The sequence below is a fragment of the Apis laboriosa genome, unplaced genomic scaffold (genome assembly GCF_014066325.1).
Source record: "Apis laboriosa isolate Shangri-la unplaced genomic scaffold, ASM1406632v1 scaffold4_cov146, whole genome shotgun sequence".
Lineage (NCBI taxonomy): Eukaryota > Metazoa > Arthropoda > Insecta > Hymenoptera > Apidae > Apis > Apis laboriosa.
The window spans coordinates 6,371,881-6,398,462 of record NW_025223501.1 but is presented as its reverse complement, the minus strand read 5'-3'; the positions used below and the strand labels follow the sequence as shown (position 1 = coordinate 6,398,462).

At 31.9% G+C, this 26,582-nt stretch overlaps 1 protein-coding gene across 10 annotated transcripts; it reads left to right on the top strand.

The window, feature by feature from the left end:
• The first annotated feature begins 2,520 nt into the window (after positions 1-2,520).
• LOC122717322 (regulator of G-protein signaling 11) lies at positions 2,521-26,395 on the top strand. 10 transcript variants are annotated; one of them, XM_043941286.1, is made up of 16 exons: positions 2,521-3,621; positions 6,470-6,687; positions 8,475-8,571; positions 8,659-8,709; positions 12,322-12,428; positions 13,786-13,902; positions 13,992-14,063; positions 14,608-14,808; positions 15,539-15,714; positions 15,840-15,913; positions 16,325-16,454; positions 16,595-16,816; positions 16,910-17,179; positions 19,156-19,502; positions 19,750-20,380; positions 20,571-26,395. In XM_043941286.1, exons 2-16 carry the CDS (start codon positions 6,619-6,621, stop codon positions 20,629-20,631), a joined length of 2,625 nt encoding a protein of 874 aa, XP_043797221.1. In that variant the 5' UTR covers positions 2,521-3,621; positions 6,470-6,618; the 3' UTR covers positions 20,632-26,395. The 10 variants fall into 10 exon arrangements, with proteins under 10 accessions (XP_043797221.1, XP_043797218.1, XP_043797217.1 ...); XM_043941287.1 differs by having other exon boundaries at positions 2,522-3,621; positions 14,614-14,808; XM_043941285.1 differs by having other exon boundaries at positions 2,522-3,621; positions 12,319-12,428.
• Positions 26,396-26,582: the final 187 nt, after the last annotated feature.

Genomic DNA, 26,582 nt, shown 5'->3' with positions numbered 1-26,582 from the left:
TATTATATTATCATAATTATAATTTTTTATTATAATTATATACTATTTATATTATAATTATATTTTATATATATTTTTATTATAATTATATACTATTTATATTATATATTATTATAATTCTATATTTTAAAGATGCAGTGCATTATTGAAATATATTAAAGTGTTAAAAAATAGAAAAATATTAATAATAAAAGAAAAAAAAGAAACGAAATAAACCAATATAAATAGGTACATATTCAATAAATTGTTTAAAAAGTTTTTCAATTTTGGGCAACTTTCAGCAATTTTTTTAATTTATCATTGTTAACTTTATCTAATTTGATTAATTGTATCTGATATCGATTGATAAGGATAAGAAATCAAAATAAAATGAAACATATATATATATACAGTTTATTAATTAAATTAAAAATGAAAAAATGTTTTAATTTTTGCTTATGAGAAAAAAAGAGAAATATAGATAATCAATAATCACATTGTTACATATTTCATGAAATGATATGCATAAAATTTTAGTATTGCTTTTACAAGATATATTACTGATATTGTTGATCTTTGGAAACAATAATGTATTAACCTAAAAATTTCCAACATACAATGTCATTAGTTATTATCTTTTTTACAATTTTTTTTTTATAATTACAAATAAGCATCATTTATTATGAAGTAAAATTTTTTCATTGCCGAAGTTTATTGATATTATATAGAATTAATATTATTAATTAGAATAATTATACAAGTAAGTGCATTTATAAAGCAATGTAAAGTATAAAAACTATTTCAAATTACAAATCATTTTTAATGAAATATTAAAAATCATTTGATTATATTAAATATACGATTAAAAATATATTGACGATAATAAATATTATATAAAATAAAATAAAATATTCTGTAATATAAGAGATAATTAAAAATAATTTTTTGTTTGAATTAAAAATATAGAAATAAAATAATAAATAAATTTTTTATAATATATTATATCTTATTTTTATAAAAATACCAACTTTTTTTTAACCATTTTCCATGTAAATATATATATATATTTATATACTATTCAAAAACTAATACCAATATATAATATATAGACAATTGGTAATTTGGTAATTATTATATTATTTTAAGATATTTGACAAAGAACACTGCACATGAACAGAATATATAAAAAAGATAGTTGTAGTTATAGCTTACTGGCTTTTGTGACGCCATTGATGTCAAGGTCATGTAGAACCAATAGAAATTATTCCTTGTTAAATCTTATTTTTTTAATTTTTGAAATATTTTATACAGAATTTTTTTTCAAATATAAAAACTATACATTTATAAATTTATGAAATGAAAATTGTGCTATTAATAAATTTTTGCTGTAAAGAACATATTGCAAAGTTATAAGCAAATATTATATGTAGATTGAACATCGGAAGTCGATATTTGTCATATTTGTAATATATTTTTTTAACGTTTGACAATAACTCGTTGTTTGAAAACTCTCTTAATATGATATTATCTATACATGTATATATACGTGTATATTTATCGTACTAGTATCGCATGATAACTGAAAATCAATTGTAATTTAATTATAACATTTCCTATACATTTGATTTCAATCATTTCTTGAAATTTTTTATCAAGTTTTTTTTACGTTTTTACATAGTTAATTTCTATCATATTGGATTTTAGTTTTTTAAATCTTATAAAATTATTATGGTTCAATTCTTTATTTACCAATGAATTATTAGATTTTATATATTCGGCATTTATCTTACATACATAATCTTGTACTCTATGTGTGTGTGTGTGTGTGTGGTACGAATGTATAGAAAAAAAATAAAAAGAAATATACATATATTCATAATATCGTATCATGTATTGGTATATATGAATATTTTTATTTAAATATTGTATTTAAATATATCATTTATATAATAATTCTTCTATAGGTGAATAAATTCAATTTAAATTGAACTATGAATTTAAGAATTTAATTGTGTAAAATGACACTTATAAATGAGTATATATAATGTATGACACGAATGTATTGTATTACACAAATTTGTGACATATAAATAAGCTATGATATAAAATATGTATATTTTATTTCATATTATACAACATTTTTTATTCAATAAAAAAAATATTTTAAAAAAATTATTAATGCTTATTATTATTATTCATATTTTATTTGAATATTAACAAAAGAATATTTATGGAAAATAAATATAGAGATATTACTAGTATCTAATATCGATAAAATAAAATACTATGAATCATTTCATGACAAATATAAAATAAGTGAAATGTATTTTATAAGAACATGTATAGTTTGTTAAAAAAAATTATTTGATTCTTACAATGACAAGGATAAGATATAATTTTATTTTAAATATTATTTAAAAATTTACTAGAAAACATTATATGCATATTATTCGTAACATTAAAAAATAATAAAAGCTATAATATAAAAATGAAATTTATTATTCTGTTATAATTTGCATACAAACATACGTATATATGTGTATATATCATGCATATTAATATATAACATATTTACATACGAGAGCGCGCACGCACGTATATAATATATAGTATAAACTATAGAATTCTCTTTATATGCATTTGTCATCGATAAAGTCGAGAGAAACCGTGCGATCTGCTCGCTCGCTGAAGGGGTGACGGAATCGAACGGACAGGGAGGCTGTGGAAAGTCTCAAGTGGCGCCGAGCAACTCCGATTCTCGGCCGAAAGTGCGCGGTAACGGTCGACGAACAAACACGAGAATATCCGAAGTTGAACTGAGCAGCTTCTACACGACCACGAAATGTCTGTTGTAGAGTTTGATCTTCGCGAAACTGATATCGAAATTTGAATATGATATCATCACTGACAGTTCAGCGTGATTAATAAGGTGTGTTTTATCTCGGTCGACAGCGATAAACATGGTGAAAAGTGATGCGATGAATCGTTCGAAAAGATCAATGTGTTGGTAGTGCGCGATTATGTTTTGTGTGCAATAGTGTGCTACATCTTGAGAAACGTGACATTCGTATACATAGTATATATGTAGTTATAGAGAAACGTGCAAACGTGTAATATACGATGCATGTGTTTAGTATGGATTTCTACATACACGGATATATGTAGTGTATATTAATACAAAAATTTCGTAGAGAGCGGTGAACGAAACCTAACAAAATATTTTCCTATTGACTAGTCTCAGCCGTTTCCTTTTCTCCTTTTTTTCTCTTTTAGCGTAGCTAGCCTCTTTTATCGTGCATCTATTTTTCCCACTTTTGCTAGCTAACATCTCCGTCTTCGTCTAGCCGGTAGTAGCGGCCGTCATCATAGCCGTTGAAAATATGCTTGGTATAGAAGCGTTAGTGGCGTCGCTGTCGTGGTTGGTATTGGTTCTGGCGTCGGTGCTGCTGGTGGTGCTGGTTTTGGTGTTGAGAATGGTGTAGCGCGGGTGTGCGCGCGCGGTGCTGTTTCGACGGCATATAGTGCGGACGGTGGCTTTAGACTTGAAGCTGCGGAAGAAAGGCCGCGAGCTCGATCGTGTTCCAATGGCCTGATACACATTACCAGACGCGTATATGAAGCTACACTGCCCTGAATCGTCGAGTGAGTAATAATTATCACATTATGATTGGATTTCCGATTGGATCGTTGTACAATTTATTAAATGCGATCATCGACCAAACTTAATCCAAGAGAATCTTTTGTTGTTTTGTTTCCGCCTGTTTATTCTTTTATCTTTTACTCATTTCATTGCACGCGAATGTTATCCGTTATATTAAATTATCCGTTTATTACTGGTGACAAAATTCCTTGAATTTTCACGCGTATATCACACGTTCTATGTCAAGGACATATATCATCGTCTCTTTCAACAATTCTTTTTCTCATATTTACCAAGAAATATTATCGTTGTAATAGAAATTTGTATATATACTTTTAACGTTTATTTCTCTTTCTCTATTATCTTTTGTTCTATGATAAAATCGATTGACTAGTTTAACATTGATTAATCAATGAAATTATGAAATCGAATAAACGATAAATTAATGGAAAAGTGATTTTCGAAAAGTGTCAGATCTGTATCGGATATCAGATAAGTGTATCGTGTGATAAACTTTTCTTCTATTAGTTTTTCTTTCGTGAGAAAAAGTGAAAAATGAATATCGTACGAAGAAGCTGCAATAAATATCGACCACGTATTCCAACGATGAACGAAAGCTTAAAGAAAGTGAACCGGGTCACGACGCAGTTTCTCGACGCGCATTTCCAAAATAGATAAAACATGGAAAAATGTGTTAATTGAAAACTGTTAACAGCAAAAATTAAATTGATATTAAATTTTTATTAATCTTTCTTTCGAATATATAACATACACACACACACACACACACACACATATATATGTTACATACATATGTATGGTTATTTCAAAATCTTGGTGCCGTTATAAATTTATACTCGAGATTTCTCGTAAATACGATTTTAAGATTGAATACAATTTCGCTTTCAGCGGAATCATTGTTGGCGTGTATGTATTTATAGTATCGCCATTGCTATAGTAACGATTCAATGAAAATGAAACGATTCGAATATATAAATCTTTTAATTATCGTTTTATTAGCGCGTATTATTTATAAAATTTTATCAAATAATATAATAAAATATAAACATCGAAGAGATATTGATTTTATATAATATTAAAATTGATTTTATAAAATATTATTAATTCATATGGCAAAATTAGTTGTATTTATATCATTATTTTGATTTTATATTTACATTTTAGTTTATAAATTTTTATATTTAAAATACGATGATGTCTATAAATGATTAACATGTAGATAATAAATAGGAATTTCACATCAATTAATAAAAAATGCCATGTTTTAATTTCATTCTGATGATTTTTATTGATAAATATATGTATCATTATATGTTTATATCGCTAGTCACGAAAGTATCCAACCACCAGATTTTTTATATATATATAAATGTATAACAAAAAAGAAAGCAACTCTACATTTACTTTTATAATATTTATATAATAAATATTTATCAATTTATTTGGTATAATTTAATTGATTTTACATTTTTTATTTCATAATCATAACGTGATAGCGAAGAAATAATAAGGAAAAAATAAATACGTTAGAAATTGAATAGAAAATATTCAAATATCTATTATTATGATGAATTATACGCATAAAAGATTCATATAAACACATTTTTAAACAAAAAGTACAAATTTCTAAGAATACGAATAAATCAATCATATAATGCGTGTAACTTATGAAATGGAAATTGTTTAAGTTATCAGATAATCACAGTGATCGTAATGATATTGGATTATACATTGGATTATACATTATAACTATATAAGAAAATTGGAATTTATTATGGAAAGTACGAATAAAATGTAAAGTAAGAATAAAATGTTGTCGAAACGTTTTTAAAGATAATTTAATACTAAGTAAATCGATTATACGCATATATTTTTTAATTACAATATTAAAGCAAATATAAATAAAAAATTATATAAGAATATGTATAAGTATGTTGGAAAATTGTGTACATTCTATACATTAAAGTAAGAAAGTTCATTCGAATAGTTCAGAGTCATAAGACTCGAATTGTATCGACATAGAATAAAATATAAGAATAAAATAAAACTTAAAAATAGAATACAGAAACATTCTATTACTTACGAAAATTACGTAAAAATTTTGATTCGCTTCTCAATCATATTCTTATAGACCATAATTTACATTCACGATATATTTTTATTTTACATAGAACCAAATCCACACGTATATTGTATTTTTAGAATCATTCTTTACTTATTATTATGATAAACAATGACACATGCGCGCGCGCGCATACACACACAAAAGTGGAGACTATCCATTGGATTTTTAAAAATGATCATCCTATGAATTGGATTCGTAATGTTTCATAACATATTACCAATTTGACAAAATTTTTTAATCAAAAAATTTGAGTAAATGGTAAAAGATATCGAACATTATCGATGAATTATTTTATGCGTATTAATTGATCTTCTTTTCTAAAACTAGATTTATATTTATTATATTATACGTTATATTTTATATATTATTATTACGTATTCTCGTCGGTATTGTTGTCAAATGATATATTGTACGCTATAATATATTTATAATTTAATAATTTTATTTTATATTATTATGTATGAAAATGAAGAATATAAACCGATACATAAAAAAGACTCGAAATCGATTTTCTCGATGATAGAAATAGTAGTCGATATGACGAGGACGCATATTTAAAGACGACGATACGTAATAAGAATTAAATAGAGTCAGGTTTAAATTTATAATATCCATATTGTTTTTATTGTTTTTATTTGTAATTTTAAACAAGTTTATAGATAAAAACGAAAAGTGAAAAGATTAATTTATTATAAAAATTTCAGTGGGCGTGCGGGGGTGACTGGAGTGATGGGATGGGGCTAGAGCCCCATGGAGTTCGGGTAGACCCGTCTCCGGCCCAACTCCCCAGCCCCCTCCGCCATCGATATCGTCACAGCTCCTGCCAGCGTCGCAGAGGGCCGCCTCGATCGCGATGGAGGCCTCTAATAATCAACAACAGAAAAAGGAGCCAAGCGTTCACAGGCCTTGCGCCTTCGACAAGGTATATAAATTTCTTCTTTTTCTATTTAATGTTACACACGGAACGCAAATGATCTAAAAATTAATCGTTCGTTGAATTGTTAATCTTATAATATTTATCGATAAGAATTAATCGTTTCTTTATAATTCAATTCCACGTGTTCGAGGTCCATTTTATTTTTTATTATAACGCGATTTATTTATTCGAAAATAAGAAGAATTCAGCGATCTATATCTATATGATAATCATTGAATATCATGGTGAAAAAATTAATGAGATCGTAAGAAATGAACGCGAACTATATTAAACTCTACGTTATTGTATTATGTATGTACTCGTAGGATCGTTCAATTTTTGATGGATCAAACGTAAATATCTGGTATGGAAAAAAATTTCAATATTAAGAAAATTGTTTAGCCAAAGATATACAATCGTAATGAAAAAGGTGAGAAGAGAGAGAGAGAAAAAAGGAAAGTATTTCGTTTCCTGAAATCGTTAGTGAAATTATTTTATAACACATATAAAAATTAATACGATGTATAATTTAATAAAATTACACGTGTATTTTAATGGGAAACAATTTTATTGAAATCGAGAATAACATCGTATATTTATTGTTATTACGATCAAAAAAATCAAATCAATTTAACGAGATGAAAAAATGTTCTATTTCACGAGCCAAAAGATATATCTCCTTTTTTAAATGACAAGAAAATGGAAGAGCATATATTTAAAATATTTGCGAAGAATAGGGATAATTGAATAATCGCGAGAGAATTTTATATAAATTTGATATAAATTCCTTTAATATTATTTAGAAGAAATATAAAAAAAATACATCGAGATATATATCTCTCTGCGAGTCAAGTGGCAATTAATCTCGAATTTTTCGTCAATATGTATGGATCTTGACTTGGTAGATAGGTAGCAATGTGTGTGATTGTAGCTTCCTTTTCAAGATGTAGCGAGTGTATATCAAGCTCGAGTCGATTGGCATCGATGAAGTCGTATGTAGTTTTGATGTCCTAGATTGTTCCATGTTGGCGGAGCGCGTGCGTACTGTAAGAAATCCTAGTGATCGGCGTAATGAACTCGGTATAATGATTGCTGTTAGATTCGTCGATATTTTATATAGTTGTACGATGATTTTAGGAGAAGGATTACGAAATTCGTCCATTTCCTCCCATCCATAATAATCGCTGTTGATTTCATTTCGACATCGATCGTATTTTTGCCGATCTTCCTTTCTTCTTTGCTCTTTCTTTCCTAATTGATTTTTTTTTTTTTTTTATTTAATGCTACGAGAATCGCGTGATACACGGCAAGCGTCCACTCCTATATCATATAATTGAAGACATAGAAGAAGCTGCATCGAGTAATCTTTTCTCAAATTTCGATACTCGACGATGAACGCTGAGCAATCGAACAACGATAGGATATATTATTCGTATCAGATTCACGAAACGATGGATATCTATGATACTATTTATGGAAGAATATTCAGGGAAAAATTTTGTCGCGAGATTAGAATTTCGCAATATTTCTTGGATCAAGAATTTCTATTTCTTGCAAGTGGGGCAAGTATCGATGATTCGAGTGATTAGAAATAGCTTGAATGAAATGTATCGTATGCGTGTTTTATTAGCTTGTAAAGAAAGAAGAGGAAGAAGAAGAAGAAGAAGAAGAAGAAGAAGAAAAAGAAGAGCGGGAAAGAATGGAAAAGATTTTTTGGTAAAATTAAAAAGAATGTAATTAAAATGAATAACCGAAGCGTACGATGATCGATCGATCGACTATGTTTATTACAGATGGAGGGGCTGGTGCGGGAGATGCAAGACCCTGAGAACGGGGTACCCGTGCGCAGCCAAAAACAATTTCTCACCTCAATTCCTTCGGCTTTCATGGGTGAGTGCCATCGGTACCTGCGTTGTGGAGTAAGCGTAAGCGGCCATCACGGCCAGGACACTACAGTAGGCTGCCTGCGTGTTGCAGGTTACGATCTCATCGAGTGGCTGATGGAGCGGCTTTCCATCGAGGAATCAGGTATGAAATTCGTATATATACAGATATCTAAATAATATCGTATATGCCCGAGTTTCCGCAGTGCTTTGATGACCCACGCATCGTTTTTCGTCTCGCCGACCATCGATAATGGATCACGTGTTTCTTCTCTCATTGCATTTTTTTTTTTTTTTTTTTTTACGTTTAACCATTGTGCCTGTGTTATGCTCGATCGAAAACTGTTAGTCGAATATTTGTTCGAATGATATTGGAACGTCTCTCACACGGGTATTCGGTTTTCGTTCCTTTTTTTTTTTTTTTTTTTTTTATCCCTTCACTTTTCGTTTCTCTTTTTTCTCTATTTTATCCTTCGTCTCTGATTTCTTTCTTTTTCGTTCGCATCGCGCTAATTTAGCTTTTATCACGTACGAATTTGATATTCGAATGCATCGTGTATAATATAGCTATCAACGCTTGTTTATTGTTAGTCGAATAATTTTACCGATTTTTCGATATATAATATCTCGAGCTATTTTCAACAAAACAGAAAAATTGAATAATAAATATTTCAACATTGTTGAATTTGATTTTAACATTCTGCGATCGAAATCGTTTTTTGCGCTTCTTCATTTTTTTTTCTCCTCTTTTTTTTTTTCTTTTTTGTCCATTTCATTCTTCTAACATCGAATCTCGAAGAAACATTTTTTTTTTATATTCGATAGATTCAAATGTTTTTAAATTTTTATTATTTTTAACTTTGTGTTATTATTCGCTATTGTCTTACGCTTAATACATATCTACGTTACATTCGAAATTAAATATTTTTGCTTCGATCGATTTTTTGTTTTTATCACGATAAAGGAGCATAATTATTCGTTGTATTTAAAAATTTTTTTTCATAAAATTCCAACGTTGGAATTAATCGTCGGAAGAAATATAAAAACGAAGAGACAGAATGCAAAAAATTAGTTTCATTACCTATAAAAAATCTGTAAATTTTTTACGTATGTACACTATTTACCTATGTGTAATGCATTCGTCGTGAGTACAGATATGTGGATGCGATAATACTCGAGTAAAATACGAATTTTGAAAATACGAAAAATATATACAGGTAATACGTATGCATTTCGCGTTTCATCGAAAATGTCGTGTTAACCGTTTAGTCGATGTATCCTACGATATATATGCATTTCCCTTTTTGAAGCATGCGACGAGATAAAGTCTCGATTTTATATCTCCAAGTAGAAATTTAATCGTAATGATATTGCGGTATACATATGTATATAATATTATATAATGTATATAATATTATATATATATATTATACTTTAATATTTAATCGGTGTAAAATCTTAGATAAACTTGTAGAAAAGTAGCCTCGTTATCGATTTTAACGATTTTATCGAATCAAATAAAAGAGTGTCGCGTTTCGAGCAATTTTTTTTTTTTAAGACATAATCGGTGGGATTGGATTTCGAGAAATACATACACATACATATTTGCGATAAATTATTATCAACGACAATTTTCGATCGGATTATCGATCGTCGGATCAAATAGATAGATTTGATCCGAATCTGATTCTTATCCTTGATTTACAATGTATATAAATTGAAACAGTTGAACGTAACTTACATTTACGTTTATATTATATTATATTATATTATATCTATTTTATATATCGTTTGGACTGACTTTCTTTGTCTTTCATCTTTTTATCGATATTTTACTAACATCGTTGTATAACGAGGCACGACGTCTTTTAATTGTGATAAATGTAATTTATTGTCCCCCAAACTGTTCGTTATTCGAAAAATAAATGTGATTTCAAATATTATAATTAACTTGCTTTATTTCGAGGAGGAAATAATTTTATAAATGTAAAATGGATGGTATATAACGATTAAGTTCATGAAAAGCAATTTAGATTATAGAAACGGAGATGCGATATTTTCTAAATGTGTAACAACGACAATTTGGAAGATAATTGCATTTATATAGATAAAAACGAGTGATGCCAAAATGTAATGAACGCGTAACTTGACTCACTTATTGCAAATATACTATACGTAAAAGTTTTTATTGCATAGTTTATTTTTTCATTTATTTATTTATTTTTTTTCTTTTAGAGATCTGATAATCGAGCAATTGAGCCGATATAATATTAAAGCACATAAGGCATAAAAAACTATGTTGATTTTTTTGTGAAATATCTTCCCATCCGTAAGATAAGAGCTTTGTTCTTTACGCTATATATATGCTCGTATGTAGTAGTTGAATGCCTGTCCGCTTTCAATCGTTTAGCTTTGTATTCGAATTCGTTGACAAGCTACATCATTGTCGCGACCGATTATTTCGCTATTCACGATAATTCTTTGTCGCTTTCCTCAGTAAAATTTATTTTTACTCGAAAATCGCTTCTTCTTCAGGCTTCTTTCGATGTTTCTTTTGCTTTTTGTATGTAGTTAAGTTGATTTTGTAGAATGCTTGAAATCAAAAGCAAAAATTTCGCTTCTTTCTTTCACTGTTAATCATATTGTACGTATATATATATATATATATATATGTGCGAGCGTGCGTGCGTGTGAGTATATGTATTGACTTCTCTTCGAACAATCGACGATCAAACAAGAGACAAGAACGCTTTCGATTCTCGTATTGATTTCTTACTTGTAATTATATTTCTTTCGTCTTTTCTTATTATATCGCGTAAAATATATTTCGAAATATTTCAACATTTTTTCGACGTTTCGACCAAATAACATTTTCGAAAAAACTCAAAGTTATACAATGCTCAAAATATATATATATAAATGTTGTGTTTTCCGAGAGATTTTTTCGTGAGAAAAAGAGAAGAGAAAAATAAATATATAATGAATCTTTTGAATAAATATCATCATTAAACGAACATTGTATTTACTTAATGGAAAAATAAAAATTAGTATTATCTTGCCCTAAATTATATTTGTATAAATTTATACATATACGTATCGCGATACATACGCGGTTGTACGTCTTTAAAAAAGACTGTCGCGACGATTTGGACGAATTCGTTGTGCGAAGATATCGTTGTTCTTTTATTTTCTTTCTACTTCGTATTTCGTTTTCCATTCTAACGAACATCATTATCTTTGATTAGTTTAATTTTATTCACGTACATTATCGCGAATAATATAATGTTCGTTCTCGTTTTTCACTTTGATTTTATCGAAGAGAGAATTACACGCGATAAAATGAAATCAAATACGAGATAAGAAAAAACAAGTTAAAACGTTGTAAAGTTGCGTGTAAAATCCTTCGCTTCGACTCGTAGTATGTAGTATGCAGTATGCTTGCGAGTTACGATAGATATCGTTGAAAAGTACAACGGTTCTCAGTTGTCAACTTTTTTGTAAAACGAAGAAGAAATCATTTTTTTTCAGTGATGTGGCTTTCTTACTTGATTAAACAGCATGCGCCGTTTCTAAATATTCGCTCCGAATTCCGAATCAATAGCTGGCCGTTAATTGCTATTCACCACGTACGCGACGTGCGCGCGATGTGACAAAGACTAGATAAGTTGCACGTGATTATATAGGTATCACTTAATTGCCTTCCGCATAATCGAACGATTCTCTCAGGTATGAAAGTGAATTGTTATGTTGACAGTAGAGGCGGTCCATATTGCCAATCAACTCTGCCAGTATGGCTACTTCTTCCCGGTGAATGACTCCAAGACACTCACCGTAAGGGATGATAGTTCTCTGTATAGATTTCAGGTACCGTACTTGTCCTTATTACGCTTGACAATCGAATCTGAAATTCGAAACTGGCATCTATTACCACCATCATCTATACTATACATATATTATGTACATATGTATGTTACTTTGCCAAATGTTACGAAAAGAAGTACGAAAAAAGTTTTCCAATCTGATCGAAAACTCATTCCGAATCCGATTTATACGTATAATATAATTAGGATAGTGTTTTCGCGTATAATATATCGCTGCATCGAAAATATTTTTTTTTCAAATTTTTCAACGCTCGATCGATTTTTCCGATCGATATTCGAAGCGAAATATTATAAATATTATTTTTACCGTTTTTTTAATCGAAAAATTAATTTAAATATCGGTAAGAACTTTCTATATATATATATATACATACGTGATATTTTATCGCGTTTCGTAGCACGCGTTAACAAACCGTATATTCCGAAAATTGGATTGTAGCGTTCGAATAGATAATCTTGAACCATCGCGAATACCACATTTCGTTTGCTTAAACGATTATTGTTTCAATTTCTATCTATCTATCTATCTATTTATCTACCTATCTACCTACTTATCTACCTATCTATCATCTATCTATCTATCTATCTGTCGATCTATCTATTTATTTATCTATCATCTATCCATCCATCCATCTATCCACCTATCCATCCATCCATCCATCCATCCACTTATCTATTGGATAATTATTTTCGTAATCGGATTAAGAAACATAAACGTTAAGATCCGTTACGCATCATGAACATGTGAGTCGGTTGTAAGCAGATCAGATAAACGTATAAGTTTATAGCAACGCGAGGAACGAATGTTTGGAATCGAATGCATGTATATTCGTATAAAATATATGTGAATTTTACGCAGACACTAGACATATCGATAAAACGAGTTTTTTCACGTTTTTATTTATTTTGAAAATTGACGCGTCTCGAAAATTTCAAGATAAACATTTTCTTTCCTTTTTTTCCTTAATTACGATAATCTCCTCGATGTATTCGTTTCGTTGGTCTCCGCGATTAAAATTATCGCTCGAATTTCGGTCGTCGACGTTTTTCTCTTGGTTTTTTCATCGCTCTATTACCACCGGTCACTGGTCAACGATGCGTAACGAACCCAACTGTCCGTTACTACGTACAATCGTACAATGCTCGAATTTCAAATCGTCGAACGTTATCGGTTGAACGTTATTAATATCAGTATTAACGAAATATCTTGGTTAACGTTAAAAAATATACAACGTTATAAATAGTATATCTATCTTAGGTGTTGAACAATGTTGAAGTACGTTTCATATATAATTATTTTCCAAATTATTAATATATCATATTTTTTATTTAACGAACAGACACCATGTTATTGGCCATGGCAACATAAAATCCCTGATAACATGGAATATGCTATTTATCTGGCTAAGAGAACTTTAAGAAACAAGCAACGACATGCTCTTGAAGATTACGAAATTGTATGTAAATTTTCATGATTTTACTCTAATGGATAATCGATCGAACGTATTTTATATAGCTTCGGCAAATATTTGATTTATTCTCATAGGAAGCTTTAAACAGTCTACGTAGGAACTTGCAGAACAAGTGGGATATGATACAACTTCAAGCTGAAGAACAGGTGAATGATCGATCAGTTTTGAGAGAATATAACGCGTTTCATAGCGATCCATTAATTCCTAGATGATCGAAATCGCATCGCGTCGAAGCATTAACGGCAAAATAATTATTTCGAATCGAAGAAAATATTTCTTTTTTTTGAAAAATTTCAAAATTTATCCATTCGTCGACGCTTGAATTTAATCAATCTCATAATCACGTACGAAATGTGGAATTGTCATCTTCTGTAAGATAAAATTGCAAAAACATTCCCTCTTCCCTCTCATCTATTGTATATATCGTGATCGATGGTATCGTGATCGAATGATCGATTAAAAAAAAGTATTGGGATGGATCGCTGTATGTTCAGATGTAATGCAAAAATAAGGTAAAAATAAAAATAAAAATATGTATTTAGAAACGTAGAAAGAATTTGCTACAGAATATGTATACGTGCATAGAAAAAGAAAAATGGTCGTCTAGGAGTTAGGAATTTTCCTTTTATGAGTAATTGAACAGTTACATATTTGAACATGTGACTCCTTGAAATGTTGTCAATTTTGTGGGTTCAGGTACGCTTATCGAAGGAGCGAAAAAAAGGGGATAAAATAGTAAGCGATTCTCAAGAGCGAGCATTTTGGAGAGTTTACAGGCCACCACCTGGTTGTCTGAGTAGCCTCGAAGTAACACCCGTACCTACGCGTTTTCATCCTGGACTTTCACGTCCTCCATCGCGTAAACGCACTTTAACCGATCTGCAGCGCGAGGTAAACAAACTTTTTTTTCTTTCGACTCTTGTCGTTCCTTTTATTTTCTCTAGTTCTAGTCCAATTTTTTTCTTTAACCGTTTCTTTTAATGATATTTTATTTCGAATTCTACATACAATTATATATATATATATATATATATATATATATATATACGACTTGTTTTTAAATATTATTAGGTGGCCCAAACGAATTGGATCTAGTCGCATTTACAATTGTACTGTTGCGAACAAAATTTTTTATCATCGATTTTAACTACGTATATACCTATACGTATATATATATTTAAAAGAAAGAATATATATATAATATAGTTCCAAAGCTCGAGCTTCTTATCTTAAAAATGTTTCAAACGTGTTGAAGTTTTCTTTCGCTTTTACCGACGTTACGTATATATATGTGTGTATTTTTAAAACACATAATAAAGGGACGCGGTTTAATTCGTTATATATTGCTTGATCGAAGCGAGAGATATCACGCTCAAATTATAGATGGCAAATTTTTTCAAACTCTCGATTCTTCTTTTCGGTGTTTCGCCAACCGTCATTTTTTACGACCGTTGGCAAAGATGAATCGAGTTTTGCGTGTCTGCAGTTTTTTCGGCCAACGAATTTTACAACGAATAACGAAACGTCTTACAGCGTAGTAGATTATTATGCTCGAAATATATATACATGTTGTAGTAATATATTTTCAACAACGTTACGACTTGTTTTTAAATATTATTAGGTGGCCCTTTTGAAGAACAGCTTAACGCGTACAAGAATAAAAGTTTCTGCTGCTATCGAAAATTTCAATTCATACTTCGAAACATACGTGGAATACGATCCAATGTTTGTACAGCCACAACCTTCCAATCCATGGATTACCGACGATCAAACATTTTGGCAGCTAAACAGTCCTCTGTTAGTATCTCGATGTAACGTAATGTAACGTAAATTTTTCACAAAAATATGCATGTATATATGAAATATACACAGAAATATTGTAATAAAAAATTTCTTTAATTTCATTCAATTACCGTGGACAGAGTGGAAATTCCTACGGAAAAACGTGTTAAGCGGTGGGCATTATCCATGGAAGAATTAATGTCCGATCCTACTGGTAAGTTGTTTCTTCCATTTCATTATATCATAGGTATATGATAAAATTCTTATCGTTATTTGAGATATTTCTTTCACATGTGTATCTACTTAGATAGCCATTATTTATATCCTTCTATACGTTGGTTTATTATTTTTTTTCTCTCTCTCTTATCAAGATCCATTCCCCATTTTAGATTATTTTATCCCTTTTTTTATTTTTATTTTTTTCCCTGAAGAATATTTTAATTTTAATACGAGCGAAAGTGAAAGGATAATTGATCGATAAAGAAATAAGGATAAAATAGAAAATGAAAGTTGAAAAAAGAGAAGGGAAAAAAGATTTGTTTGATATTATGAATGATAAATAAATTTTATTTCACGCGCGTGCATTTCATTTCATCTCGTCTCGTCTCGTTTCGTTTCGTTCCAGGTTTGCAAGAGTTTACGCAGTATTTGAGAAAAGAATACAGTCATGAAAATATACGATTTTGGTTAGCGGTTAAAGATTTGAGGCATAGTTTTCAAGCAAAAATACCCGACAAAGTTAACGAAATCTTCAGGTATGCCATTGTTTCTTTTTTTTTTTTTTTTTTTTTTTTTTTTTTTTCTTTTTTGCCGTTGATCCGTAAATCGTCGATTATACGTATTATCGCGTATATATGTGCGTATATAATCGATGAAATTTTTTTTCTCTTTCCAGAGAATTCTTAGCACCCGGAGCACCTTGCGAGATAAATATAGATGGGAAGACGATGGAAAAAGTTCATCAAGAGATGAAAAATCCAAATCGATTCACGTTCGATTCCGCCGCTGAACACGTATATACGTTGCTTTTGAAAAAGGATTGTTATCCTAGATTTATTCGTTCCGATCAGTATCGAAATTTATTAGCCTCTGGCGTGCAACCTTCGCAAAAAAAATGGTACGTATTTCCTAACAGCTTTGTCACTCCCCTCCCCCCCCTCCCTTCATTTTTTCAAATACTTGATCTTACATATAATGTATAATTATATAGGTTTTTTTTCGGGGGACAAGCGAAAAAGAAAGTTTCCTCGACTTCGACTTCGATTTCGGCTCCAACTCCGACAACGAGCACGTTGCAACACCATGCTGTAACCGCCGGCGGGGGAGGAGGGAGTGGAGGTGGTAGTAAACGAAGGGGAAGCGATCGAAGTCTTTCCGGATCTGCTCACGAGTTAGCCATTTGTGGTATTCGAGATACAAGTTCGATGCCTAGGGTACCGCATTCTCACAGTCAGTCGAATCTCACCGATATTCCATATAGGTAAATAACGATCACTTTCGTATAATTATGATTATCAATGATACTCATCGAGATTGTTTCATGAAATTTCTTACTTATCACTGTTCGTTAAGTCGAATTATAGAATCTTTATCTTTCATTTTCTTCTCTTCCAACAAATAAACAACACGTATAATCGTTATAATACTCGTTATAAGTTCAAAAGAAAAAAGAAGAAAGGAAATATTGGAAAGTATGAAAAAATAGCGAATATTTAATAATTAATTAAGTTTATCGAAGATAAACATAGACTTTTTTTTTTTTAAGGAAATGGATTTTCTATACGTTCTAGATGTACACAAACATGATATTTTTATTTCATCTTTGAAATTATTCGTAGAACGTATTTGTTATTTGCCTCGATATCGATTTCATTAAAATTGAAAAATTGAAAAGAATCGTTTCCGTAAAGATATAACAATGTCAATGATACGAATATATAATGAATTCGTGTTTTACAAGATAAAAGAGTGAAAAAAAAAGAAAAAAGATATCAGTACGGTATTTTCAGGGGAGATCTGGCTCGACTCGTAAAGATTCCAACAAGGCCTATCCCGCATAACGTTCAGTAAGTCGTCGAAATAACTTCCTGATAATTATTCCTTGCATAAGTATCGAATCTCTCGACTCGTTTCAATTTTTAACAAATCCTGTATTTATTCGATGTATCTTTCCAAAATGTCGAGCACTGTTGTGAAAAACGTTTTATGTATGCAAAAATTCTCGATGTTTTATATTAATTATTCTCGATGTATGTACAAAGCGTACGAACGATAATGTTTATATCTATTTTATTCCTAAAATTTCTTCTCTATTTATCGAGCATTTCAACTATACTTGGATCTCGAGATATTACGTCTTTTGTATATATAGTTTTAACTTTCGTCCTTCTCTTTTCTACTTTTTTCGCTTTATCGTTATTGCGACACCATCACCACGTTATTTATCTATTTACACACGTATATATCCATTTCCCAATTTAATTTATCGTTGTCGTATATTAAATATATATACTTTCCATTATCGATGCACCAAACATAATCGAATTTTTTTAAGCAGTTACGAGATATTTCGATATGATTTCAATCTCATTTTCATGATAATAAACGATATCTCTGGTCGATTAAAAGGATTTAATCGAAATAATATATCTTAATTTCATATTCGGTATTATTCATATTCGCATCAGATTATATTGGTATATAATCGTATATGCATTGTAATATTTCGAAATATTTCGTACAATTATCATCGTATCGATCGTTTCGTTATTATCGACATTTGTCGAAAACTTGTCACTTTTTATGTCACAATTTAGATCCAAACGATCGATCGATTTTTCGATACGTATGTAATACATGTATGTAAATATATATATACGTATGTATATATGTGCAAGGCAATAGCTTGGATTTTTAATGTTTCAATTTAATCTGTTCGCGATGTAATAATTCTCAATCAATTATATTATATTATTTTAAATCCATCTTAAGCGGATCGAGCGAATCGCTTCATTTTTTCTCTCTCAGATTACTAGATTATTAATTATTTTCGCTTCTCTCGTTATCGGCTTAATAACGGGAGAAAAAAGAAAGAAAAACGGTATCTTTGTTCGTTTGAAACGATGTAATAAAAAATAAATAAATGGAAAATGCGTAAAAACTTGAAAACTTGTAAAAAATTATGGGAAAAGATCGGGCGAAAATGTCGAGAGCCGTGATCGAATCGAGAGAATATTTTCCGATCCGATATTTTCTGGCACGTTTTTCTAGAAAAAAAAAAAAAAATGTCACACGTTTCACACGTTTTCTTTCTTTCACGTTGAAAAGTAGGATTATTTGTGCATGATGTATCGAAACGTGGTACGAAAAAGGATCGCGATCACGAAAAGCGGATGAGACTCGAACGAGGAGAGAAATGTAAAAAATTAAATCGTATAATAAAGTTGGTGTTGTCAGGGATGCTGGCACATCGGAAACATCGACGGCTCGCCCTATGGACGACGTTTGCCCGTGGGACGTGGCTCCAGGGCCGAGTATAGAGCACGATACAGATACGGGCGCGCAGCTACGGCATCCAATATCATCTGGAGTGACGTCGTCGGTTGAAAGCCAAGCGGAAGAAGGAAACGATAACTTGATTAGCCAGTCACATTCTATCGAAGTTGCGGCACGCCCGTCTCGCAAAAATTCATCGCAATTCGATTCCTGTAGTTCTTCGTCGGACGCGAGCTTGGCGGTGACGGAAGCAGCGGTATCGGAACATCTTCGAAAGTCTTGCAGTTTGCAACAAAGTAGCAGCACAGGTAAATTTTTCTTCGCCTATCTATTAGAATTCTCGCTATTCGATTAAAAACTCCGTTATGCTGCGATATTTCCCACCCGAGATTAGATCTATCCTCGTTTCTCTCGATTCTCCTCGTTCGATTCGAATAAATAATAATAAAAATTAATTGAAAGATCGATGATGGAGAAAAGGTTAGATAGTTATAGTTGGTAGTGCGGGAGGAAGAAAGAGGGACTGAACGAGATTCTGGTTGTTCGACGATACAGGTGGTGGGACGAGTGCCTCGGAACGGATCGGTATGACGACGCGAAATTATTCGATCGGCTCGGTTGGCGGAAGGGCGAAACTTGGAGAGATCGGTCGACCGTCGGCTTTGTCGTTTAATTATCCGTCGCCGCAGCACTCGTTCGAATATTCGCACGTGGAGATCCGATCGGAGGGGAAGGATGTAGCCGAGGTGGTTGAGGCCGAAACGAGGTCAAAAGTCACGTTGCTGGAGAAGGAACACGCGAAGAAAACTTTGAGCAAGGCCCCCCTGATAAGTATTAGCGCGATCGTGGGCGATCTGGCGAGCGATAGCTTGGCGGTTCAAGGGGAGGAAAGAAAGGAGGACGATCGCGGCAAGGGTGTGGCGGCGAAGGAAGGGGAGGTGGAGATGGAGAAAAGGAAAGGGGAGGCGGAGGGTGATAAAGGCGATGGGGTTATCGTTGCGGAAGAAAATTTGGCAATTTCGACTCGGGTGGAAACGGAGACGGAGGAATCGCTGGAGGAGGCGCAAGTCGTTCCTGTTTGGGAGCCGGACACCCGACAGGACGACCAAATAGCACCCGTTACCCAACCAGCTCCTCAACAAAAGCGTGACAATAACGTTAACGAAGTGTGCCCGTGGGAAGACGAGTAAGTACATAAGTATATCATTTTATTGAAGAGAATTTACATTTTTTTATCGGATCTTTTCTTCGTTTCGATGTTCGATGTTCGACGATCTTGCTCTAAAAGACGAAAGACTTTCTCGTCGTTACTCGACGAGAACGTTAAACGGGGCAGCGTTTATAAGATCGATTAACGGGTTTACGATTTGTTTCAGGGAAAACTGTAGAGTGGATGCACCCTATGTGAAAACCTACGCGACATTAGGTTATTTGTAACTTTAGATATCGGTACTAAACATACATTTCACGTATAAACATTTGCAATTTCGATTCCCATTTTACTTCACTTTTGCCAAGTCCGAGTGCCCGATCTATTTCGAACATATTGATCATCGTTTCTCGTTATATTTTCATTTCATTCCGAAAATTCATGGATCGATTCGTTGAACGAAATTTGCTTATTACTTGTTTCGTACCGTTGTAATAGACAGATATTTATCGATAATCGTCGAGAATACAAGAAATGATTCGAAATGGAGAGAAATGGAAAGAGGATTTACCCCATGCATTAAACGGACGTAAACGAACAAGCAAGCAAGCAAGTAAGTAAGTAAGTAAATAAATAAGTAAATAAGTAAGCAGATAAATAAATAAATAAGTATTAAAAAGAATCTTATTTGTATAAAGTATAATAGATACTTTGTGGTGACACGATGGATTTAAAGTAAGATTTGAATCGATATCTTTTGCGCCTATAAGAGGAATTTATTTTATTTATTTTATTTATTTATTTATTTATTCTTTCTCGATTTACGTATAAGAAGGTGAATAAGCAGGCCTGTGAACGCAAATAGCCTGCTTCCACGTTATATAGATAATTAAAGAAATACGAAATCGCAAAATTAAACTTTGTTGGCCGAACGATGAAACGTGTAGTTCGTGCCGTTCGTTATTTATTTCTCAAGAATTTGAAATCGATTTATTCGACGAAAGCGAATTAAACAAAGCAAAGACGCGTTCTGCGAGTGCTAGTCAACCATGAGCCCATTGACCGCTCTCGTAGCGCGCAAATTTCTTCGATACGAGCAAAGAAGAACGACAGAAGAAGATCGGCATCCACGCTAATTCGAATAAATCGTTTCGAAACGAAAAAAATTTCTCGGAAAATGGAACGGAAAACATTGTACGATTGTGAATTTCAACGATGAATCGTTCGAATTAGATGACGATTAAAAACGAGTGATTTAGATCACTTTGCTTCGCTTGATAAAATAACTTAAATGTCGCGATATTCGATTGTCGTTTAATCAAAGCGTCGATACGTTTATCGATAACAACAACGAGCGTAAGAAACTTTAGCTCGCTTGCGTATGGCCTGATACCTATACTCTAACGGCCTGCTGACGGTTAAACGTTTAACGAGTATTGCCAAATAAAAAAACGAACCTGTTTCACTTTTAATCTCTTTAGAGAAACTCGGTATTTAACTTGTTAAAAATCGTTACTATTATCGCTTCCTATTATCGAGATCGAGATCGAGATCGAGTTCAATTTCAAAAGAGGAAAGAGAAAAAAGTACGAGAAACGTGAAATAATATAATAATAATAATAACGATTCGTTTGTTTATCACTTATTTAGAAGATATCGAATCTTGTTCTATACATATATATATATATATATATACATATATTACAATATATTACAATATATTACCTGGAAGCGTTTATCGGGTTATCGGGTTCTCGGTACTGTCACTGCCCCAGTACCAAGATCCCTGCGATCTAAACAAATTTCAATTCTCAAGTTAATCGATTAATTAAGAGAAATTTAAGAAAAACTACTTGTTAAATTCCACTACTTGTTCCGCTCGACGATGTAATTCAACATGTTCTCTCCCTTCCTAGAGAATTTATTCGATCGCTTGTTAAAAAAAAATGGTAGGAACGTGTCGTTGTGTCGTAAGAAATTAGAAAGATAATCTTATTATAGAGCATTATACGTACATGGTAATCGTAATATATATTTTATCAAATGAAATTGTAATATTAATCGGAGTGGGAAAGGATCGATTCGATCGTGAATTATACACGTAGTGGTAATACTTCTGCTCTGCTACACGACAACTGGACTCGAATATTAAACGAAATTATAAAACATCGTTACTATCGAAAATAAAAATTACGAACGAAATAGATATTTTAACGTTTCTTTTTCTGCGATATTTCGACGAATATCTGTTTTGTAACTTGCGAGGAGAAGAAGAAGAAGAAGAAGAAGAAGAAGAAAAAATTGATTTACGACAGCGATACATACGATATCTATTTAAGTTTCGTACAAAAGGTTCGGGCACTCGAGGCTAGTGTTAAGAAATCCTGAGACGTATTCACGACGATCGTGCATCGTCGATTCAACAGCTCAATTTAACTATTGTAAACATCTCCTTATGAAAAATAGATAGTCGGTTAATAAGATAAAAGTGAGATATCGCGATTCTCTATGGGAACGAATATGAAAAATATTATATACGAATCATAATGAATAACGGCATAGGTATCGAGATGATTTTTCCGTTAGTCTCAGCATTAGCAAATGTACGTAGTTTCGACGTATGACTGACGATTAGTCTTATTTACGAAATACGATGACTCGTGAATAGAGACTATTCACCTACCTATATAATAATATATATATATATATATAGTATATGCCACGTTGAAGAATAAAATTTCGTTCGATCAAGCATGCGACGAGAATAAATAGGTTGGTAATAAATAAATTAATTACGACAAACGAATCAAACAACTATTTTTTGTTCTCTTTTTGCAGAAACGTTTTATATGTATTGTGCGTATAATGCCGTTCCGTCGTTATTATTACAATTTTTCAATCACCGATCGCGAATGATAGATTTTATTCGCTATCGTTTACTCGCTGACTCGCATCACCCTTGCATATAATACACATATAAGGGGCAATCGAAAGGATCGTTGTACGTCATGAATCTTTAAGCGTTATTCGATTTCACGTTCCGTTTGTGTATCGCTGTATTATTCGCTGTGTTACGTAAATTGGTAAAACGAGCGTTTCATCGACGACTAAAAGTGACGTGTAACGTATCTGTTGGCCATTATTTTTTTCGTTCAACGGAGAATGCATCGCCAGAGATTCGAGAGTAATCGATATCGAGTGAATAGAAACGGGGAGAGAAACAGTGTAAATGGCATACAAGTTACTCGACGATTCCTAATTATTTTTCCGATATATTCGATCATTTTTATAACCGATTATAAATATTTTATTTTTCTTCGATTATATTATTATTTTTCAGAAGGCGCTAATCTATCTACGAATAACGCGAGAACGGATATTCGAAACGGCCCGTTAAAACACGTAATTCGAGGTTTCGATATAGTTCGCGGTCCGTTATATTTTTATTTTCCAAGCTAACGATAAACGTTAAATTACGTGTATTTTACGTTATTCGGTGACGCGAAATTTTTTGCAAATGGAATCGGTATCTTTCGTCGAGTTTTCGGATCCGAGTAGAAGCCTAGGGAGAGAGAGAGAGAGAGAGAGAGAGAGAGAGAGAGAGAGAGAGAGAGAGAGAGAGAGTAGGAATAACGGAAAGCGAAATAATTTTAAAAGATATTTGATTCGCAATATTTGATCGAGGCGCGAGTGCTTGTCGCATTTTTAAGTCGTTCTAAATCTATTTATATCTATTTCGCTGATCGCGTACATAAACGAAAACAATCGGAACGTATCCCTTTTTATTTTTATTCTCCATTTCTAGATCTTTGCCAATAGTACAAATGTAACTTAAAGTATAGCGTAATTTACGGATAAGCCTGGCTCCGATACGATCTAGATATATAATCGTACCAACGCATCGTACCATCGTATCTCCTTTTCTTTTCTTCTCTCTTTCTTAATTCATCCTTTACTCGCTTTTTCTTCAAACGTGCGAACGTTTTTAAATTTTGAGAAAACGAAACGAAATATTTTACCGTTTTGATAAGATAATTAAGACGATTTCGGTTCGATTTATCGAGTGAAATTGTGCGATTAAATTTTTCGAGTATCTCGTTTTCCCATCTACGCGATAGTACGAATAACTAGTCGGGAACGAGCCATGTTTATCGGGAAAAGACTGAAAACGTACCTGAAATTCACCCCTCCTTCGAAAACTCGTGTTGTAACAAATTCTACGACTAACGTTTTAGAATAACTAGTATTGTCTCATCGTTTCGATAAAAAGGGGGAAAATGTAACTGATAAAAGAATATTATTACATCTCGAGAAAGACGAAGATAATTTTAAGCGTTACTACGGATGAGAAAAAGGGGTGATCGATTCAAGATTTCAGCGATCCTTGACGTGTCCCGAGACGTTTCATCTGTATTTTGTATTAGATCGATCTATCGCCAAGTCGTTTTAACGAGAGTATAATATATATATGTGTGTGTATATATATATATATATATATATATATATATATGTATATACATGTATATATATATATATGTTTAAAAAAAAAGTGTATATCTAGCGAATTACTGTTATCTAGTAATCGAGAAAGAGATAGCGTAGAGGTTCTCGTCTCACCGACAACATCGTCTTATTCGAGAACATTGCTGCTTTTTTTTTTTATCGTCAAAAGAAGATCGTTCGATTTAGTTGGAAGATAAATGTTTTTACACGGATCAATCAATGGAAAGGGGGGAGGGGGGGGGGGAGGGGAGATGAAATAAAAGATGAAAATTATAAACGAAATGATGAGATTGCGTTCGTAAGAATGAACGAAAAGAAAAGTTCGTATTCGTTCGAAACGTGTCCTGAATCATCTTATTCAGCTTATTTCCGTTCTCTAATTCTTTTTACCACAGTGTCACATCGGTATTTAACGATAACGAATTAATAAGCTGTACTATCGCGTGTACGCGAGAAAAAAAAAAAAATTAAAGATATATCCTTTCTTAAATTGTTTTCTATATAATGGGCACAAAGATTCGTACGACGAAAAGCGACGAAGAGAAGGGAGGGAGGGGGGATAGATAGAGACGCGAAGATACGTGTGTCGATACGAAAGCAGTTTACGTACGAGGAATTGCAAAATTGAATCGATTAACTGCGTTTTAAGAGATTAAATCGAAGAGATGAATCGGACTATTTAAAAGAAAGAAAGAAAGAAAAGGAAGGAAGGAAGGAAGAAAGAAAAAAAAAAGAAAAAAAAAAAAGAAAAAAAAATGTATAAAATAGAATCCAAATATATGGATCTCTTCGTTACATTCTAAATCAGTTATGAACGTTAAATAGATGCTTAAACGATATTAGAGTGTAAAAAATTCGAATTGAAGGAAAAAGCAAAGTAATCACCTTTGTATTAGATAAGTTGTAATTGCGCTAATGACTCGCGATACGTGTATCGCAACTTATAACTATATTTTAAAACTGTATTAACGCGTTGAACGTATTGTCGTTCACGCGAATAAAAACTGATTATTTAATTACTACCACGTATATATTACAAATATATGCAAAAGAATGAAACGGATAAAACGTGTTACCACTTACCACATTTGGAAACGTGTTATAGAAATATAAATAAAAAGGCTTTGGTGTATATAGTTTTGTAAAGTAATAAAAATGTATAGAGACGAAGTAATAGTAAACGAAGGGAGAAAAGACACTACTACGGTGTTAAACCGACACATTGTCGTCGACACGCGTTGGTCAAGGCCGATACAAACTATCGAAATTGAATCGAAGCGACGCGATGCGACGCGACGCGAAACAATGCGCTTGTATATCGAGGGAATTGTTGCATTGGACGTATTTTACGATGCGTAATTGAATTGAACCGAATCGTTTCGTTAAATGTAGCTGCGTTTACGCGTATGTAGGTATGTATGCGTACACATGCACACGCACACGTATACGTAAAAGCAGAAAGAATGTTATAAAATATGTGATACATGCGTATTATTTTAAGCTGTCGATAGAATGTCCCAATATTAAATATATTATAGCGAGATTAAATCGAGTGTTTTCTTTGATGCTTTCGATATATATATATATATATATCTTTTTCCTTACCTCTTTACCTTATTAATTCGATTCGATTATTAATTAAAAATGATACGTCACAGATACGATTAATCTTTATTATTACGAATTGATGTAACGATATAAACGTAAAAAGTAAAAAGAAAAATACGCGCACGTG

What these genes read in the sequence shown, in the direction of transcription:
- LOC122717322 (XM_043941282.1), top strand. Translation starts at nt 6,619, where the DNA reads ATGGAGGCCTCTAATAATCAACAACAGAAAAAGGAGCCAAGCGTTCAC. An exon ending in GGCCTTGCGCCTTCGACAAG is followed by an intron (nt 6,688 to 8,474) that starts GTATATAAATTT and finishes TGTTTATTACAG; the next exon opens with ATGGAGGGGCTGGTGCGGGA. An exon ending in TGGCAGCTAAACAGTCCTCT is followed by an intron (nt 15,715 to 15,839) that starts GTTAGTATCTCG and finishes TACCGTGGACAG; the next exon opens with AGTGGAAATTCCTACGGAAA.